We start from the raw sequence: 16,001 nt of genomic DNA on the forward strand, positions 1-16,001 counted from the left end.
TCCAAATGCCAGAAGCTGGGACTGCACAACAGGAGATGGATCACTTGAAATTGCCCTGTTCTGTTCATTGTCTGGCCACTGTGTACAGCAAACTTATTCATCAGATGTTTGTACATAAGAAGAATCTCCATATTGCCAGGACAGTATGTTCCAGAGTCTCTCTCTAGCGGGGTGTCTACACTGCACAGTTCACCCATTGTACTTACGCAGGTTTTAACCTTAATCCCACCCTTGCTGTCTGCACAGCAAAACCTTTTACCCAGGTTTGGAAGTGCGTTAAGACCTGGCTAGCTTACCTAGCTGAGGGTTAGAACCCAGGCTACTCTAACTCACACTGGAACCCACCCACTTTGCAGTGAAGATGCAGGCTAAATCACTCAAGTGCTGATACTTCTTCAGTGCCCTTTCACGATTCCACACACCCTCAAAGTCCAGACAAGTTCTCCCATAACTGACAACTGACTGGGAATGATTCCTAGAGCATCTCAGCACGAAGAACCTTGGGATATGCCCCCAGACACATATGGGTGAGTGCAGAATTAGTGAGGACAGTGTAACTCCATAGGATTTAGAAATGGGGATGCTCACACCTGGGGTAGACTAACTAGGGTGATCAGACCCAGGTGCCAATCACCCAGGTAAACTGTGCAGTGTAGACATAGTCTACATTGCAATCCCAGAAACACGAATATTCTTTACATGCAGTTTAGCTGCATTCAAAAGCATGAACTAATTACCACTGAAAACATCAAGGTAACTCAGAGAAACTCCAGTCTGAGTCTTACAAACATAAATGCCTCCTATCAGTATGAGCCAGAGGCAAACACATCAACACCAATAGAAAACAGATTTTGGAGAGTAAATGTTTATCCATAAGGCAGAATGAATGCCTGGAAATCACTAAAATGAAATACCACTGCATGCGTCTTCAGTCTCTTAAGCCAAGTATGCATAGACTGCACTTTTTTACCCTGAGTTACCTGATTGCCAATTAACTCAATCTTTGCAAAGGGATAGTGTGGACATTCTTCAATCCTTGATCCTAGAATAAACATTTTTGCTTTAACCTAAGGCTCAGCCAGGAACAAATCATATGGAATCATCCAAACCAGCCTTTACAAAGCGGTTAACCACCTTGAGGTAACTGGTAATTAATTCAGTTGAGGGGAAAAAAACCACTCTAATGGAGACAAACTCTAAAGAGTTAAGTCCCAAATCCAAAGGGAAGGGAGGCCGGGGGCGGGGAGATAAAAGAATGAATCATGAATACAGTGAAAAGAAGGAAGATTTATTCCCAAACCACAAAATCTTCCTCATGAGACGTTTCTTCAGAAGAATCCCAGGTGTGATAAATTTATAGCCTTTCTTCTTTACTCCAGCTATTACTCTTTCCAAAGCAGAGAGTATTATATTTTCAAGTCTTTGACCTTGGATAAAGCATGAGATTCCTTTCATTTTACCCCTCAACATACATCCCCATGACCCATTTGCCAACACTGCATTCCAATGTCATAGTTCAGACAGATCTCATAAATTAGTAACAATACTCTCATGTAAATCTACCAGTGGAAGGGTCCAGATCCTATTCCCACTGAAGTTAATGGGAATTATGCCAGGCCAGCCATTTCTAAGTAGGAGGCTTAGTATCTAAAGCACAAGATTCTAAGTCATTAGTGTTCAGAGTTTGCCAGGCTGAGCAACCAGTTACCACTGATATGAGCTACCAATTGACAATGTAAGACAATGTAACTGTAGACTGCAAATGCAAAGGCTTCACCTCATGAGAAAAGGAGGTACCATTATAGTCCTTCCCTGTACAGTTCTGATGTGACCACTTCTGGAAACTGCATTCATATCTGAGCTTCTGATTACCAGAAAGATATCGACAAACTGGACAGAGTTGAGGGAAAGACAATAATAAAAGATGAGCGGGCTGAAAGGGCTGACTAATAAAAAAGCCTAGTGGAGTTAAATTCGTACAACATGGCTAAGAGACAATTAGAAGGAGACATGATAATAGCTACAAAAATATGAAGTCTGTAAATGCCAAGGAAGGAGATGAATTAATTATGACAGTAAAAGATGCATAAACAAGAGAAATGGAAAGAAATTAAGAAAGGGAAATCATAAACTGAATGTCAAGAAGAACTTCCAGACAGTGACCTCCACCAGGCTGAGAAACAGTCTCCACATGGATATGTGTAAGCCATATTGCTTGGGACATCTAAAATTGAATCAGGAAAACACCAGAAAAAGATGGCTAGGGGTTGCACTAGATGATCTAATAAGTCTTTCCCATCTCATACTTCTATGATAGATCAGAGACCATCTGAGGGGCAATAAGTCTTGTGCCCATCATATAAGCAAAGTATCTGATCTATATAAAACCTAATTTACTGAGAGCACCTTTCCATCTACAATGCCCTGAGACTGGAGCACTTGACAACTCAAAGACTATCGGCAACCAAGGCTGAGATAAGCTTTATTTACAAAAGTCTGCATTACTCTGTTTATGAGGAACTTAGAGCAAAATGTCATTAGTGATAAAAAGTTTGCATTCTGGTATATATTTTAAGAGTTGTTAATAAAGGGAAGCCATATAGCAGCATCCCAATAGATCAGTGTAGTTTAGATAAGAAAAGGCTAAGAATTGGCTAGATCATAAGCTACAAGTACCTATGTGGGGAAGAGATTTCTAATATACATCTCTTTAGCCCAGCAGAAAAAAGGCATACTAAGATCCAATGGCTGGAAGATGAGGGGACATAAATTCACACTAGGAATAGGGTAAACATTTTTTAACAGTGATAGTAATTAATCATTAGAAGAACTTACCTAGAAATATAGTAAATTCTCCATCACTTTAAGTCTCTGAAATAAGACGATGTCTTTCCAAAATATATACTATACTTCAAACAGGAGTTACAGGCTTGATGCAGAAATTACAGGATGATGTTCTATTGTCTGTATTATGCAGAAGGCCAGACTAGATGAGCATAATGGTCCCTTCTGGCCTTAAAATCTATTTATCTACTCACAATAAGTTGGATAATATTTGTCATCATTGCAACCACATCAGCTTCTCCTCTATTCCTTCATTGGTTACCTCTCCAATTCTACTTCACATTCAAGTGCCTCATCATTAACGCCAAGGCCTGCATTACTCTTTCCCCATCTATATTTCTCATCTCTTGCTTCTCTTCTGTTCCCCATGATCTGCTCTCCTTATTTCACCCTTCTTTTCTCTCTCAGAATTGCGCCCCTTTCACATTCCCTTTCTGCTGCCTCCCATTTCATGTGTGTCAGGAATACTCCCCCGTCAAATCCACTGCTGTGAAGAAAGCTACCAGTTTTGCTCTCAAAACAACCTTTCATTCTGAACCGAAAATCTGGTGATAGATTTTAAACTTTGCAGGGTAAAGTCCATTTCATGTGTTTGAGAAGAGTTACAGAGCTCTATGAATAGCAACATTTGTTCACAGAAGTCTATGAAAGGAAAACAAAATCAGCATGAAAGGGCAAACTGTGCATATAACTTCTAGATTTTTAGCCTCTTACCTGTGCTACTTCTTCAAAATCATCATGTCTTTTCTGAAGGGCTCGTGCCCTGTGCAGAGACTTTCCCACTCCAGTGTGTTTACTAAGAAAGGCTTCCCCATGGTTTTCAATCCAGTCCAATACCTGGGCACAAAAGAAGAACATCCAATTATCTATTATGTCTCTTTATCACATAGAATTTCTCAGTAAATGGCTAAAACAGCTGAAAAAATTATTTGTGTATGTCTGCTGTAGCAAAATACACTGGCATAAGGCAGAGTCTAATCCAATCAGACTGAAGATAAAGTGGTTTTAGATGTTAGTGATAAATTACCATTATTGGAATGCCATTACCTGTTTATATGGGTTACACATAACATGATCGTTTGAGAGAACATAAGTGTTTGCTTTTGAATAATTTAATTTGAGATTCTCTGAACTGCAGGGGTGCTGGGAAATGGGAAGTCTTTTACATCTGGTATCTTCCACTTGTTATACATGTGACGTTTCACTCCATATTATTTATGAAAATATGCTTATGAATATGACATAACAGAGATATACTTAATGCAAAATGGGTCTTATAAGATATCATTGGAAAGGTTATGATTTACTGAATGTGATTATCCAGTTTGTATGCCTGTATCATTTCTGTATCTGAAGTTAGGAATATTGATCATGTATCTGTGTTTCAACTATGCTACTTTGGGTGACGCCCACTGCTAACACTTCAGGTACAACAATGGAAAAGCCAGACAGGCTGATGACCCATCAGTGAGGACAATGGACTGTGAAAAGAGTTGGCCTTCTTGGGGACACTCCATACTGTCACTGACTCATGGACGCTGTCATCCTACAGAGTCAGGTGGTCTTGTCACCTCATACTAAACATTACCTAGGACTTCTTGTAATTTTCCACTCAAAGGGAAGGGGGGTCAAATTTGGGGAACAAAGGATTCCCGCCTTATATAAATCCTATTTAAGGGTGGGGAGGAAGGCAAATGGGACTCCTCCTCTCCATGTCCTGTCGGCCCAAAAAGAAAGACTGCTAAAGCCACCTGAAGTGAAGGCGTGGTGGTGGGGGGTCCAGACTGAGACAGGGATCCAGTCTGAAAAGAAATATAACTGGAACTCTGAACTACAGAAACTTTGCAACCTGCCTAAAATAATAGTTAGAGTAAGAAATTACATTTTGTAACCTGTTTCTTAAGTATACTGAGCTTAGCTTGTGTATTTTGCTTTATTTGGTCAGTAATCTGCTTATCTGCTATCTCTTATATTCACTTAAAACTCACCTTTTGTAGTTAATAAACTTATTTCTTATTTATAATATAACCCAGTTTATGTAATTTCTAATGGGGACAAGTTGTGCATATCTCTCTTCACATTGAGGGAGGGGGCGAATTTCAAAAAACCTTTGGGTTTGTACCTCTTAAAGGGAGTGGGCACCAAAGTGTTGGGGCAAGCTCCTAACGCTGAATCTTACCAGAGCGGATCTCCCTGTGCAGCTGGGTGCGACTCTGCCTGTGTGCTTGACTGGAAGAGGCTTGTGAGCCTAACCCAGCAAGGTCAGGTAAAGGGGACCCAGGACGGCAGAATAGGCTGACTCAGCAGCATCCCAGCACATCAGGTGACACCCAAAGGGCCCAAACCCACCACAATACACTCCCAGTGTAAACTGAAACCTAGTGCCAGTTGTGCAATGATTGACTTCACACAGACAGCAGACTTCAATGTGCAAAATCTAAAACAAGTCCAAACACATGAGGGAGGGATACATTCAAATTGCTCAGGAGGAGCCGAGAGAGGGTTATCAGGGCATCTAAAAAGGAAAGGTTAAGGGTCCTTAGGTAAAAGCTGTAAAAAACTGATGGGTATCAACTTTTCAAGTAACGTCAGATTTCAAGCTACCCACTGTAACTGAACCCTACTGAGAGCAAAGTCACAAGTCTGATAGTCTGAAGGTTTAGGAGATTTTCTTTCCAAAACTGTTCAGCTGTATCACTGTTGTCAGTCTGGACCTGCCTCTCTCAGTAATGCTAGTTTGGTTTCTCAATCATTAAGCCACTATCATTTACACTAAATTCCAAGATTTTGGATGCCTCGTGTAGATGTCCCAAGCATAGGGTCAGTTCATGCTAATCTGGGAGCCCGCAGAACTGGCTCATGCTGATTGTAGCACATGTCTGCAAAGTCTAAGATATCTTGTGTGATCTTCTCCCTCTAGCTGACCTCAAGTTCCTACGTCATGCAAGCAGTCAGGAGTTAGGGGTTATTCAGATCCACTGGGGGTAAGAAATGGAGAGAGTAAATAAGAAATGTGCCCAGCACTGGTGATTCTGTGTCACAGTATGTGTAGGGAATTAGGATTTCATCCTTCAAGGTTAGGGCGACCTTATTTCCCTACACTGAATACGGGACACTTGGTAAAATTACTTGTATTCAAGCAAGTTCAACAGCAATCAATCAGAACAATACAGTACAAACATTCAAATTAACATCAAGTTGATGAGCCCCTGTTAAAAAGAAATACTGCATAGTTGGATTCTTTTTATTTACTTTCTTATCTTTAAGGCTTTAGGGTTCACACAGGGAGGGGTGACACACACAACCTCTGCCCCTTGACACATAGGGAGAGGTGACACACAGATACACACTCCTATACATCTCTCTCACACAGTGGGGGTGACCGACCAACCTGATCCTCCCTGCCCGGCGCTCTCCACCCACCACGCCTGGCAGGGTCCCCAGGACAACCCATCTCTCCTGGTACCAAGTCCACCTGAGGCAACGTGTAGGGGGAGGGGCATGCAAGGGCACATGCCCTCCCTCCCCTGATTTTTGCCAGGGTTTGCATTAGAACATAGCCAGCAGCAGCCTTTTGGCACTGCACAGGAGGGAAGGGACAGGGCTATTTCCAGCTACAGGGGATGGGGGGAAGGGATGACCTGGCCTGTATCTTTGTAGAGATCATCTTTCTCCCCTCGCCTTCCCCGTGTGGCTGGAAGCAGCTTGTCCCTTCCTTCCTGCACAGTGCTGAAAGGCAGTTAACACCTCACATAACCCAGCTGCCTCTGGCTACAGTGCAGGCAGGAAGAGGTTAATCCCTAAGGATTAGGGTTGCCAACCCTCCAGGATTTCCTTGGAGTCTCCAGGAATTAAAGATTAATATTTAATTAAAGATTATGTCATGTGATGAAACCTCCAGAAATACAGCCAACCACACCTGGCTACCCTACTAAGGATACATTGTGCACCAGAACCCAAGGAACCTGGCTGCAGGGGCTTCACCAAAACTGGCCAGAGAGGTGACTCAGCAGGCAGCGGGAGAGGGTGCCTAGGGGACAGAGCAGCCCCGCACTCCCTGGGAGCAGGACCCGGGGCTCAGGGGTGAAGAGGGTTCTAAGCCCCTGCCATGGGGGCTGCTGTGGAGCCTGCAGGTTCAGGATGTGAACAGGCTAGAAATCGCTCCCGCTCCCTCCCACTCCATAGCTTAGCTGAAGGGCAGAGATGCTTCCCCGTGCCAGTGCTGTGCAGGGCTTTGGCACATGCAGGGCTCAGCTCCTCCTGGCCAGCGCTTCAGGCCAGAGGGTCTTGAGCTTTCCCAAGAGCTGACCGGAAATGGGACGGGGGGCAGGACCCTGCTGGCCAAGAGCCGGCACGCAGGGGCCCTGCACTGACGGACCAGCGGGGGAGTGGCCAGCCTTGCACACCCACTCCCTTTGGCAGTCACTGGACCCCCCGTCCTCCACTCACCGCTGATGGGCAGGTAGCTGGTAAGCAGGAATCCGGCCAGCAGCAGGACCCACCAGCACTGATGGGGTGGGGGGAGATGGAAGATATAGGACAATTTGCCCATTTTTAAGAAAAAGTTGGGACACCTGCAGGAGGGCTTAAATACAGGAATGTCCCTTTAAAAACAGGACATCTAGTCACCCTATGCAAGGTGATCAGTACTGCTTGCAGGTGGAGTTTTTCTTCAGCTCCCATTGAAGTCAACGGAGAATTGAATAGTAGCTGGAGGTTTCCTGCTAACCAAGGAAGGTTGGCGCCTGCATTATGATAAACGGTGAGACCATCCTGATTTCCCTAGAGATAAAATTATCATCACCATAGAGCTCTGCCAGCACAAAGTGGCTCCTACTTTCATACTTCACATGATGTGGCACTGGAGGATAAGCAGAGAATATTGCATTAGCAGGGCCTCAGTCATATAGGCATGGGGGTGGGGAGGGAAATTGCAACTGCAGGTTTATCAGCATTGTCTAGACCACTGTGGCTTTGTAAGACCACTCCATGCATTAGCAGGGATGCCTAGAGGCCAGGACAGAAGATACTGGCTGAGTGTAGGAACCATTTGGCAAGTGTGGCTTTGGTGAAAGCGGCTGTTACTGATTAAACTGAGATAACTAAAAGAATGAAAAAAAGGAGGGTGTGACTTTTATTCAGGCAAATGGAGTCTAGAATCTAAAACACCTGGCGTTTCAGTTTTTCTTTTCATCATATATTCTAAATGTCTCTTTATAATGAGATCCTCTATAGCTGTAATTTTATATATACTGTCACTTTTCCTCTCTTCTTACATTGATGACAATAACATTCTAATAATAATATTTAGCATTTACACAGTAGTTTTCATCCACAGAGTTCAAAGCACTTTAGAACAGTGGGTACTGAAGCACCCTACCTCCTGTTGAGACAATGTATAGTTGTCACAAATGCCATTTTGCGTATTAACTATTAGGACTTGGGATTGTGAAAACAAAATTCCTATCCCTGCTTTTTCTTTTATGATCTACTCTGTTCCCTTTTGCCTAGGTTATAGAACCTAACGCATTCCTTTAATGATATGACAGTAACATAACACCTGGCCTGCTATGGTGTTTGTCTTGTTTGCGTATAACTTGTAATAATAGTAATTATTGGAGGGTTGCCTGCTAGCACAGCTGTCATTATGACTCTATTAATACTTCCATTAACATCCTCTTCCCTTTTGTCAGGGGTTTGCAACTTGTTATTAAAATTGGATTCAGGCTAAATCATGACTTAGAAGATCTCAACCCACGAGGTCACAGTCTCTTTTTTTAATAGAAAATTGTAAGCCATAAAAAATGTTATTTCCAATAAACTCACGAATGGCTTCAATTTTTTGGGCAACTTTTTCATATTTACAGCATCAAAAGTAATTTTTAAAACTATATATATGTAGCATTTTTCCTCTGAAGCATTACACACGGTATTCAGAGGGGCTGCTTTAATCACTATTGAAATGTTTCCATTTCTGGTATGGGATACCTTCTTTTTTAGGCAACTCACATCAATAGTGTACAACAATTTAAGACAGGAAATGAAACATACAACACCCACTTTAAATTGTAGGGGGAATACAAGTTGGCAACATATGTTTACCTAATAGGGGCAGGGCACTGATACAAATTATGATATTCCTGCAAAAAGGGACATAGGATATTTAATCCATAACTAGTAACGACTTTGGTTTTGCATCTCATCCACACACCGCAGAGCTCCCTAATGCCATGCTGTGGCATTGGTTCAATACTAACTTACAGGAGAGGGTGCCATTTGCTGAATCGCCACACCACTTCCTGCGGCATTGGGAGGTTTTCTTTGAGGTCCCTTCTCTAAGTGCTGCCCTGGTCCAGCACTACTTAGCACATGAGATCAGATAAAATTAGACCTCAGGATAGTGAGGTTGTATGTCCGCTTCATAAATCAAAATAAGGTGAATGGTTCAGCTAAAATTTATTAATCATTCACTAACGATATACGCCTCAGTGCCCTATTTGTCTACTCCATCTTTTTGGTATGCTGCCTCTGTGCCTGGCATGCCCCTCCTAAACAGATTCATTATGCCACTTTCCCTTCATGAAGCATCTGATACACAGGGCCGGCTCCAGGCATCAGCCGAGCAAGCTCATGCTTGGGGGGGCAGATTCTACAGGGCAGCATTCTGTCCAAACCTAGGGTGGCAGGGCTGTCTTTTTTTTTTTTTTTTTGGTTTGCCAATCCGGCCGCCCTGTAGGGGGCGGCAGCGCAGAGGAGGGGAGCACCCAGCAGCAAACTCAGCAGGGCAGCCCGAGTCCTTCCCTCCCAGCCAACCGGAGCGGCGCAGAGCCCTCCCAGCAAGTGGCGTGGCCGTCGGGGCCGTGTGGCGAGCACCCCGATGAAGCCCTGGCCGCCCCCCTTCTCTCTCCCCCCTCAGCTCTCTCCCCCTCCCCTCCACAGGCCGGGGCACGTCTGCAGCGCAGGAAATCCCCCTGCACCCTGGCTCTGGCCACACCACAGGTTTTTTTTTATTGTTTTTTTCCCCTGCTTTGCCGCTCTGGCCACCACCCCCACCCTTTTTTTTTTGTTGTTGCTTGGAGCGGCAAAAAAGCCAGAGCAGGCCCTGCTGATACAATTTCTTCCTTAGGATCTATTTCTACCATAATGTCCACAAGAAATGAGTCAAATAAGATTTCTACTTAAACCATAATGACTTGCTCAGTCACACTTCTGTGGCCATATCTGCACCAACCAAAGTCAATCTATTTCAGGTACTTATCTGGCCCCCTTACCACTGTACCTAGATGCCTCACAATCTTTAATATATTTAAATATATTTATCCTCACAATAACCCTGTGAAGTAGGGAAGTGCTATTATCCTCCATTTTGCAGATGGAGAAGTGAAATACAGAGCGCCCAAGGTCAGATCCTCAAAGGTATTTAGGCACCTAACTCCCACTGAAATCAGTTAGGCCTACACAATGACCTAAGAAAGGAGTCAGAAGGAGGGCATGTCTCACTCCCTTGCATAGGTGTGGAGCCTGAGTCACAATCTAATTATATACAAAGGGCAAAGTATTATTTATAAATACTAATATTAAGGGAGGGCTGGTTGATTTCAATGGGAGTTGGGCTCCTAAATATTTTTGAGGGTCTGGGTCTCAGTGACTTGCCCAAAGAGACAAAAGAAATCTGTGACAGAGAAGGAAATTGAGCCTAGATCTCCTGAGTTCTAGGCTAGCATCCTAAGTAGTGGGCCATCCTTTACTATTATTATTAATAAATACTACTTTACCCTTATATATAATGCCTTGCAACTGATAAGCTCACAACTGCTTACAAGCATTAAAATATTAAACCTATCACGAAGCCTGTGATGTACAGGAAATATTATACTCATTGTACAAAGGAGGAAACTGAGGCATGGGACAGTTGAGTGGTAGCCTTAGTTTATACATCAGAGGCCTAATTTCCAGCAGTGCAGAGCACTCACACTCCAACTGAAAACAGTAGGAGATGCAGATGCTCAGACCTCTGAATATCATGCCCCACGTCTGCAGCAGACCCAGTCCTGTGACTTAGCCACAAGAACAACCTTGAAAGGTCATCATTCAAATAAAAACATCAGCATTCGTAAACATTTATCTGTCTGTGGTCTTGGAGAGACCACAGTTTTTCTTATGCCGAGAAAAGGAAATGACTCCAGAATCACCAACAGCAGTATGATAAGTGCTGTTGAATGTTGACTTTTTAAACTGAGATCACAGTACTGATGACTGATTCTGTTGCTGAAAATGAATGACCAGATTTATAGCTAAAAAGCAAAATTACAGTGATTTAGTTAAAATAATTTAATTATTCCTTACCACTACATATTTTGTATATTTTGAGAGTGCTGTCAAGAAGTGCAGAGTTCAACATTTATTCCAGTTTATGTTTTTGATTTTATAACTGTCCTCTATATTCCAAATATATTTTAAAATCACCAAGAAAAATATTACATGCCATGAATCATAATAATAATAGTTTCAGATGAGGTGACTAGTTATAGGATATTGTCAGGGCCATTATTTGAAACATGAAGTAATTATTTAACCCCCAGATGTTTCTTTAATTATCTCTTGCCAGTGAGGATTACTATGATATTTGATCTAGACTGCAAGCTCTTCAGGACAGGAACTCTTGCTGACTAGGTGTCTGTGCAGCACCTAGCACACTGGTGCCTGATCCAGATGTGGATACTACTGCAATAATAATACTAAAGAACCACAGTGCTGATGCACATTTTATGAAGCCACAGAAGTGTCCAGTACAGACTGCTGGGTTATCCTGTGAGCTCAACTCAAACTTCAGAATGCCTCTTAGAAAATACAGTGCTGCATTAGTGAAAGTCTAGTTGGTTTCTCACTTTAGGTATAGGCCTGAGTAGAGGGCAGAGTGTAAGCGGCACTGCCTAGAAGTAACCTAGGAAGCATTGTGACTCATACACACACCTGGGAGTCAGAAGGCTGCCTCCCCTGCTTCCTCCTTGCTCATGGTATAGTACATTAGGGTACTAATTTCCAGTAGTCTATCCCTGCAGCAATTTACAACACTTCCTGCCACTCATGTTGGCACAGCTACTCTGGTTAGCAAGTAAAGTGGTAGAGCCAAGGTTCTTTGTTCCCCCAGCCCTTTCCTAAGCACCCGCACAATGGAAGAGAATAAGAGCGTATTCCTGCTTATCCCTACATACCCAGACTCAGGGCCCAGATGGTCTGCAAAAGAGCATAAGTGACATGTGATAGGTGTCCAGCATCCTTGTATGGGTGCAGCCTGTATGTCACAATCTAATCTGTATACATTTAATATTCATATTAAACAGGGCTCAGAACTGTTTGTTAGGAATCAGTGTTAGGTTGTTAAGGGCAGGAGAGCATGAACCATACAAAAGCATCACTCCTGAGGACAGCTGTACCCTTTGGCAGAAATATTGCAGAGGGAGGAGGGGAGACACACACACACACTCAAATAATAGAAAACACCACTCTCAACAACTGATTTTTTACAATTCCCTTATTTTAAAGTGGAAAAAAAGGAGTACAATTTTCATTTGTTTTCTACACGAATCACATTCTTTTTTTCTCCTGGCAAGCACTGATTTTGCACTGAACAGAACAGAACACCTTGGATCAGCCAGCAAACCCAGATCACCAATGAAATGAAACAAAACTACACTCAATAAATGGATGAAAACATTCCTTGGGCCTGATTCTCCTCTCACAGATTGCAGTGTAAATATATTGATATTAAACTGCTCCTTATTTACACCAAGGCACATAATGTTAATACATTTATGTTAGCCATGGTATACACCACATTAACAGGTATTGTGTGTATGGTATCAATATAATATAAACTACGTACATGGCACTGGGAAGTTATGTTACCTGAATGTATTATGCTCTTCACAGAATCATAGAATATCAGGGTTGGAAGGGACCTCAGGAGGTCATCTAGTCCAACCCCCTGCTCAAAGCAGGACCAATTCTCAATTAAATCATCCCAGCCAGTGTTTTGTCAAGCCTGACCTTAAAAACCTCTAAGGTCTTCCCATAATTCTGTTCACCCATGTCAAGTATCCCATAATATTTTGCAAACGTGAAATCAGCTTTGGCCTTAGAAAACAGGAAATCTGTCAAAGCTAAGATACAGTAATGTGGAGTCGTTGCACAGGATACAATATACCTCTGTGTCCAGCAGGTTTGGAGTGTAGCATCCAAAACAGAGATAAGAAAAGTACAGAACAAAACAACAATTTAAGGCACAGTTACAAATTGGTGGGCTGGATTTAAGTGACATGTAAAGAGTTTTGTAACTTGTAAAATCATACTATAAATACTACTTGTTGAAGTACGTATCTTTGAAGCACCCCTTCTGTGTACGGTGAATATACCATAAGAATTCATTTCCTGGAATGAGGGTATGTAAATCTCCTTTTTGTAGTGTACTGCTTTGTCTTTAGACAATAAATATGGCTAAGTTCAGTTATTTGGTCTCTTCAGAATTTTTCGGAACACACCACAAATGTAGTCAAACAACTGGCTATCCCTTTTAGTCAATAATAAAATGGAAGGAGAAATAGATCTACTGTATTTATCCTTGATATTAGGGCCAAACTGAGTCCTGTGGTAAGCGAGCACAGCTCTGAATCAAGCCCTGCATCTCAGACACAAATATGTGACACTAAAAGGAAAAAGACTTGAGAAAGGCATAGAAGCCACTCACACACAATCAGAGTCAGAGAGCTTCACTATCACCCTAGATAAAGCAGAAGAGACAGGTAATCTGTTGATTTTTAAAAGCAGGAACTAGATGGACAATGTTTTGTCACTAATGACGGGACAACCTAGCTTCTGCATTTGACAATGATCTGCGTTTAACAATGTTTCGTTTCTCCTAAATGAAATGACCCACTGAGGAAGCGACTTGACTGTGGCAATCATCTGGTCTGGGGCTTAATCATTAATCTTTGCCAACTACAAGAGACACTGTTGTTGCCACACGATTCTAAAACTAGGTTACCTTCAAATTGAAAATAAAATGACACAATTTTACATTAAAAAAATATAAAGATCCAGATCTCAGATCTCAGGTATAAAGGTGAAAATCTGGAGTAATTCAATTGTGGTTGAATTAATCCAGTAGCAACTCCACTGGGGGCGAAATAATCCCAGAACAACTTGAGTGGTGTACAGAGGATACTAACATGTTGTGAGTCAGATCCCAATTCAACAAGGTATTTAAACATGTGCCTAACTTTAAGCACATCACTAGCCTCATTGGCTTCAATGGGACAACTCACATATTTAAGTTAGGCATGTGATTAAATACCCTACTGACTTAGGTGCAGAAATCATAATTGGTCCATAATGTAGACTTTAATGCTTGGTCTACAAATATTTTAAGCCAACTACAGCTCTGGTGTAACTCCTCAAGTTTCAGGAATGAATTTGGGCCTTTGATTTTCTATTTTTGTAAGATCTTCACAATCCCCAGTCACAGGGATCAAACTTTATTTTCTAAACAAAATCCCTTTCTGTAAACAGTTTTTTCTAATATTTGGGTAATTCCAAGGCCTTGTGTTGTCATAAACAGATAGCTAAGGGTTAACGTCTCTTTCACCTGGAAAGAAGTAATTTGAAACACCTGACCAGAGGACCAATCAGGAAACAAGACTTTTTCAAATCTGGGTGGAGGGAACTTTGTGTGTGAGTCCTTTGTTCTTGGGTCTTCTGTCTGCCTCTCTCTCAGCTATGAGAAGTGATTTCTGTTTCCTGCTTTCTAATCTTCTGTTTCCCAGTTGTAAGTACAAAAAGATCAGATAGTGAGTTATATGGTTTTTTCTTTTGTATTTACATGTCTATAGTTGCTGGAGTGCTTTAAATTGTTTTCTTTTTGAATAAGGCTGTTTATTCAATATTCTCTTAAGCAATTGACCCTGTATTTGTCACCTTAATACAGAGAGACCATTTTAATGTATTTTTCTTTCTTTTTATATAAAGCTTTCTTTTTAAGACCTGTTGGAGTTTTTCTTTAGTGGGGGACTCCAGGGAATTGAGTCTGTACTCACCAGGGAATTGGTGGGAGGAAGAAGTCAGGGGGAAATCTGTGTGTGTTAGATTTACTAGCCTGACTTTGCATTCCCACTGGGTGAGGGGGGAAGAGAGATTAACTCTTGGTAATTTTGTTCTCCAGGACTGGGAACGGGGAGGGTGGAGTCCCTCTGTTTAGATTCACGGAGTTTGCTTCTGTGTATCTCTCCAGGAACACCTGGAGGGGGGAAGGGAAAAGGTTTATTTCCCTTTATTATGAGACTCAAGGGAGTTGGGTCTTGGGGTCCCCAGGGAAGGTTTGGGGGGACCAGAGTGCCCCAAAACACTCTAATTTTTTGGGTGGTGGCAGCTTTACCAGGCCCAAGTTGGTAACTAAGCTTGGAGGTTTTCATGCTAACCCCCATATTTTGGACGCTAAGGTCCAAATCTGGGACTAGGTTATGATATGTGTATTTAAAATACTTCAAAAAATCCTTCCTTTGCTAACTGCACTTTTTGTAACTTTGATGCATAATATACTAGCTCAGAGGTTCTTGTTCCAGAATATATTTTCCTGGGTATTTTGCATTCAATGTTAATTATAAATGTTTTATTCTGTGTAACAGTGGCAAAACTTGATCTGTTCTGTCAAAGCCTTTCAAAATGTACGCAACCCAAGATAACAATACTTACTGGTTGGGTTGAACTTTATAGATGCAACAAACAGCCAGTGAAATCTTTTGCCAGAAGATAAATACTTCATCATCTTAAAGTACAAGGGATAGGGAACTACAAAAACTGTGTGTTTCTGTGTATGTAACACAAGGCTCAAAGTTTGTGGGGTGTTTTTTAGGGGGGGCGGGAGGGAGGCTCTCCTAGAAGCCACTGTCCTCCTGGGAGGTAGAAGGAAAAAGGACGGGTCTCTAAGTGGCAGCCTGGCCCTGAATAAGTTGGCACAGGCAGCTAGATCTATGGTCAAACATCAGGCCCTGAAAGGGATATGATGTCACTGATGGGACCAGTGAAGACAGAACAAATATTAAGGAACAGAACAGAAAAAAATCAAGAAGGTTTAATATATCCTAATCTTGTTTAATGACTAA

At 42.1% G+C, this 16,001-nt stretch overlaps 1 protein-coding gene across 6 annotated transcripts in view; it reads right to left on the bottom strand.

Moving 5' to 3' along the window:
• KALRN (kalirin RhoGEF kinase) overlaps positions 1 to 16,001 on the bottom strand; it is a 798,047-nt gene that overhangs the window by 350,139 nt on the left and 431,907 nt on the right. For all 6 annotated transcript variants that reach the window (XM_030580108.1, XM_030580107.1, XM_030580109.1 and 3 more), the window contains exon 10: positions 3,559 to 3,681. In XM_030580108.1, the coding sequence (XP_030435968.1) occupies positions 3,559 to 3,681 (123 nt within the window). The remainder of the gene's footprint in view (positions 1 to 3,558; positions 3,682 to 16,001) is intronic.

Source organism: Gopherus evgoodei, chromosome 11, assembly GCF_007399415.2.
Source record: "Gopherus evgoodei ecotype Sinaloan lineage chromosome 11, rGopEvg1_v1.p, whole genome shotgun sequence".
Taxonomy (NCBI): domain Eukaryota; kingdom Metazoa; phylum Chordata; order Testudines; family Testudinidae; genus Gopherus; species Gopherus evgoodei.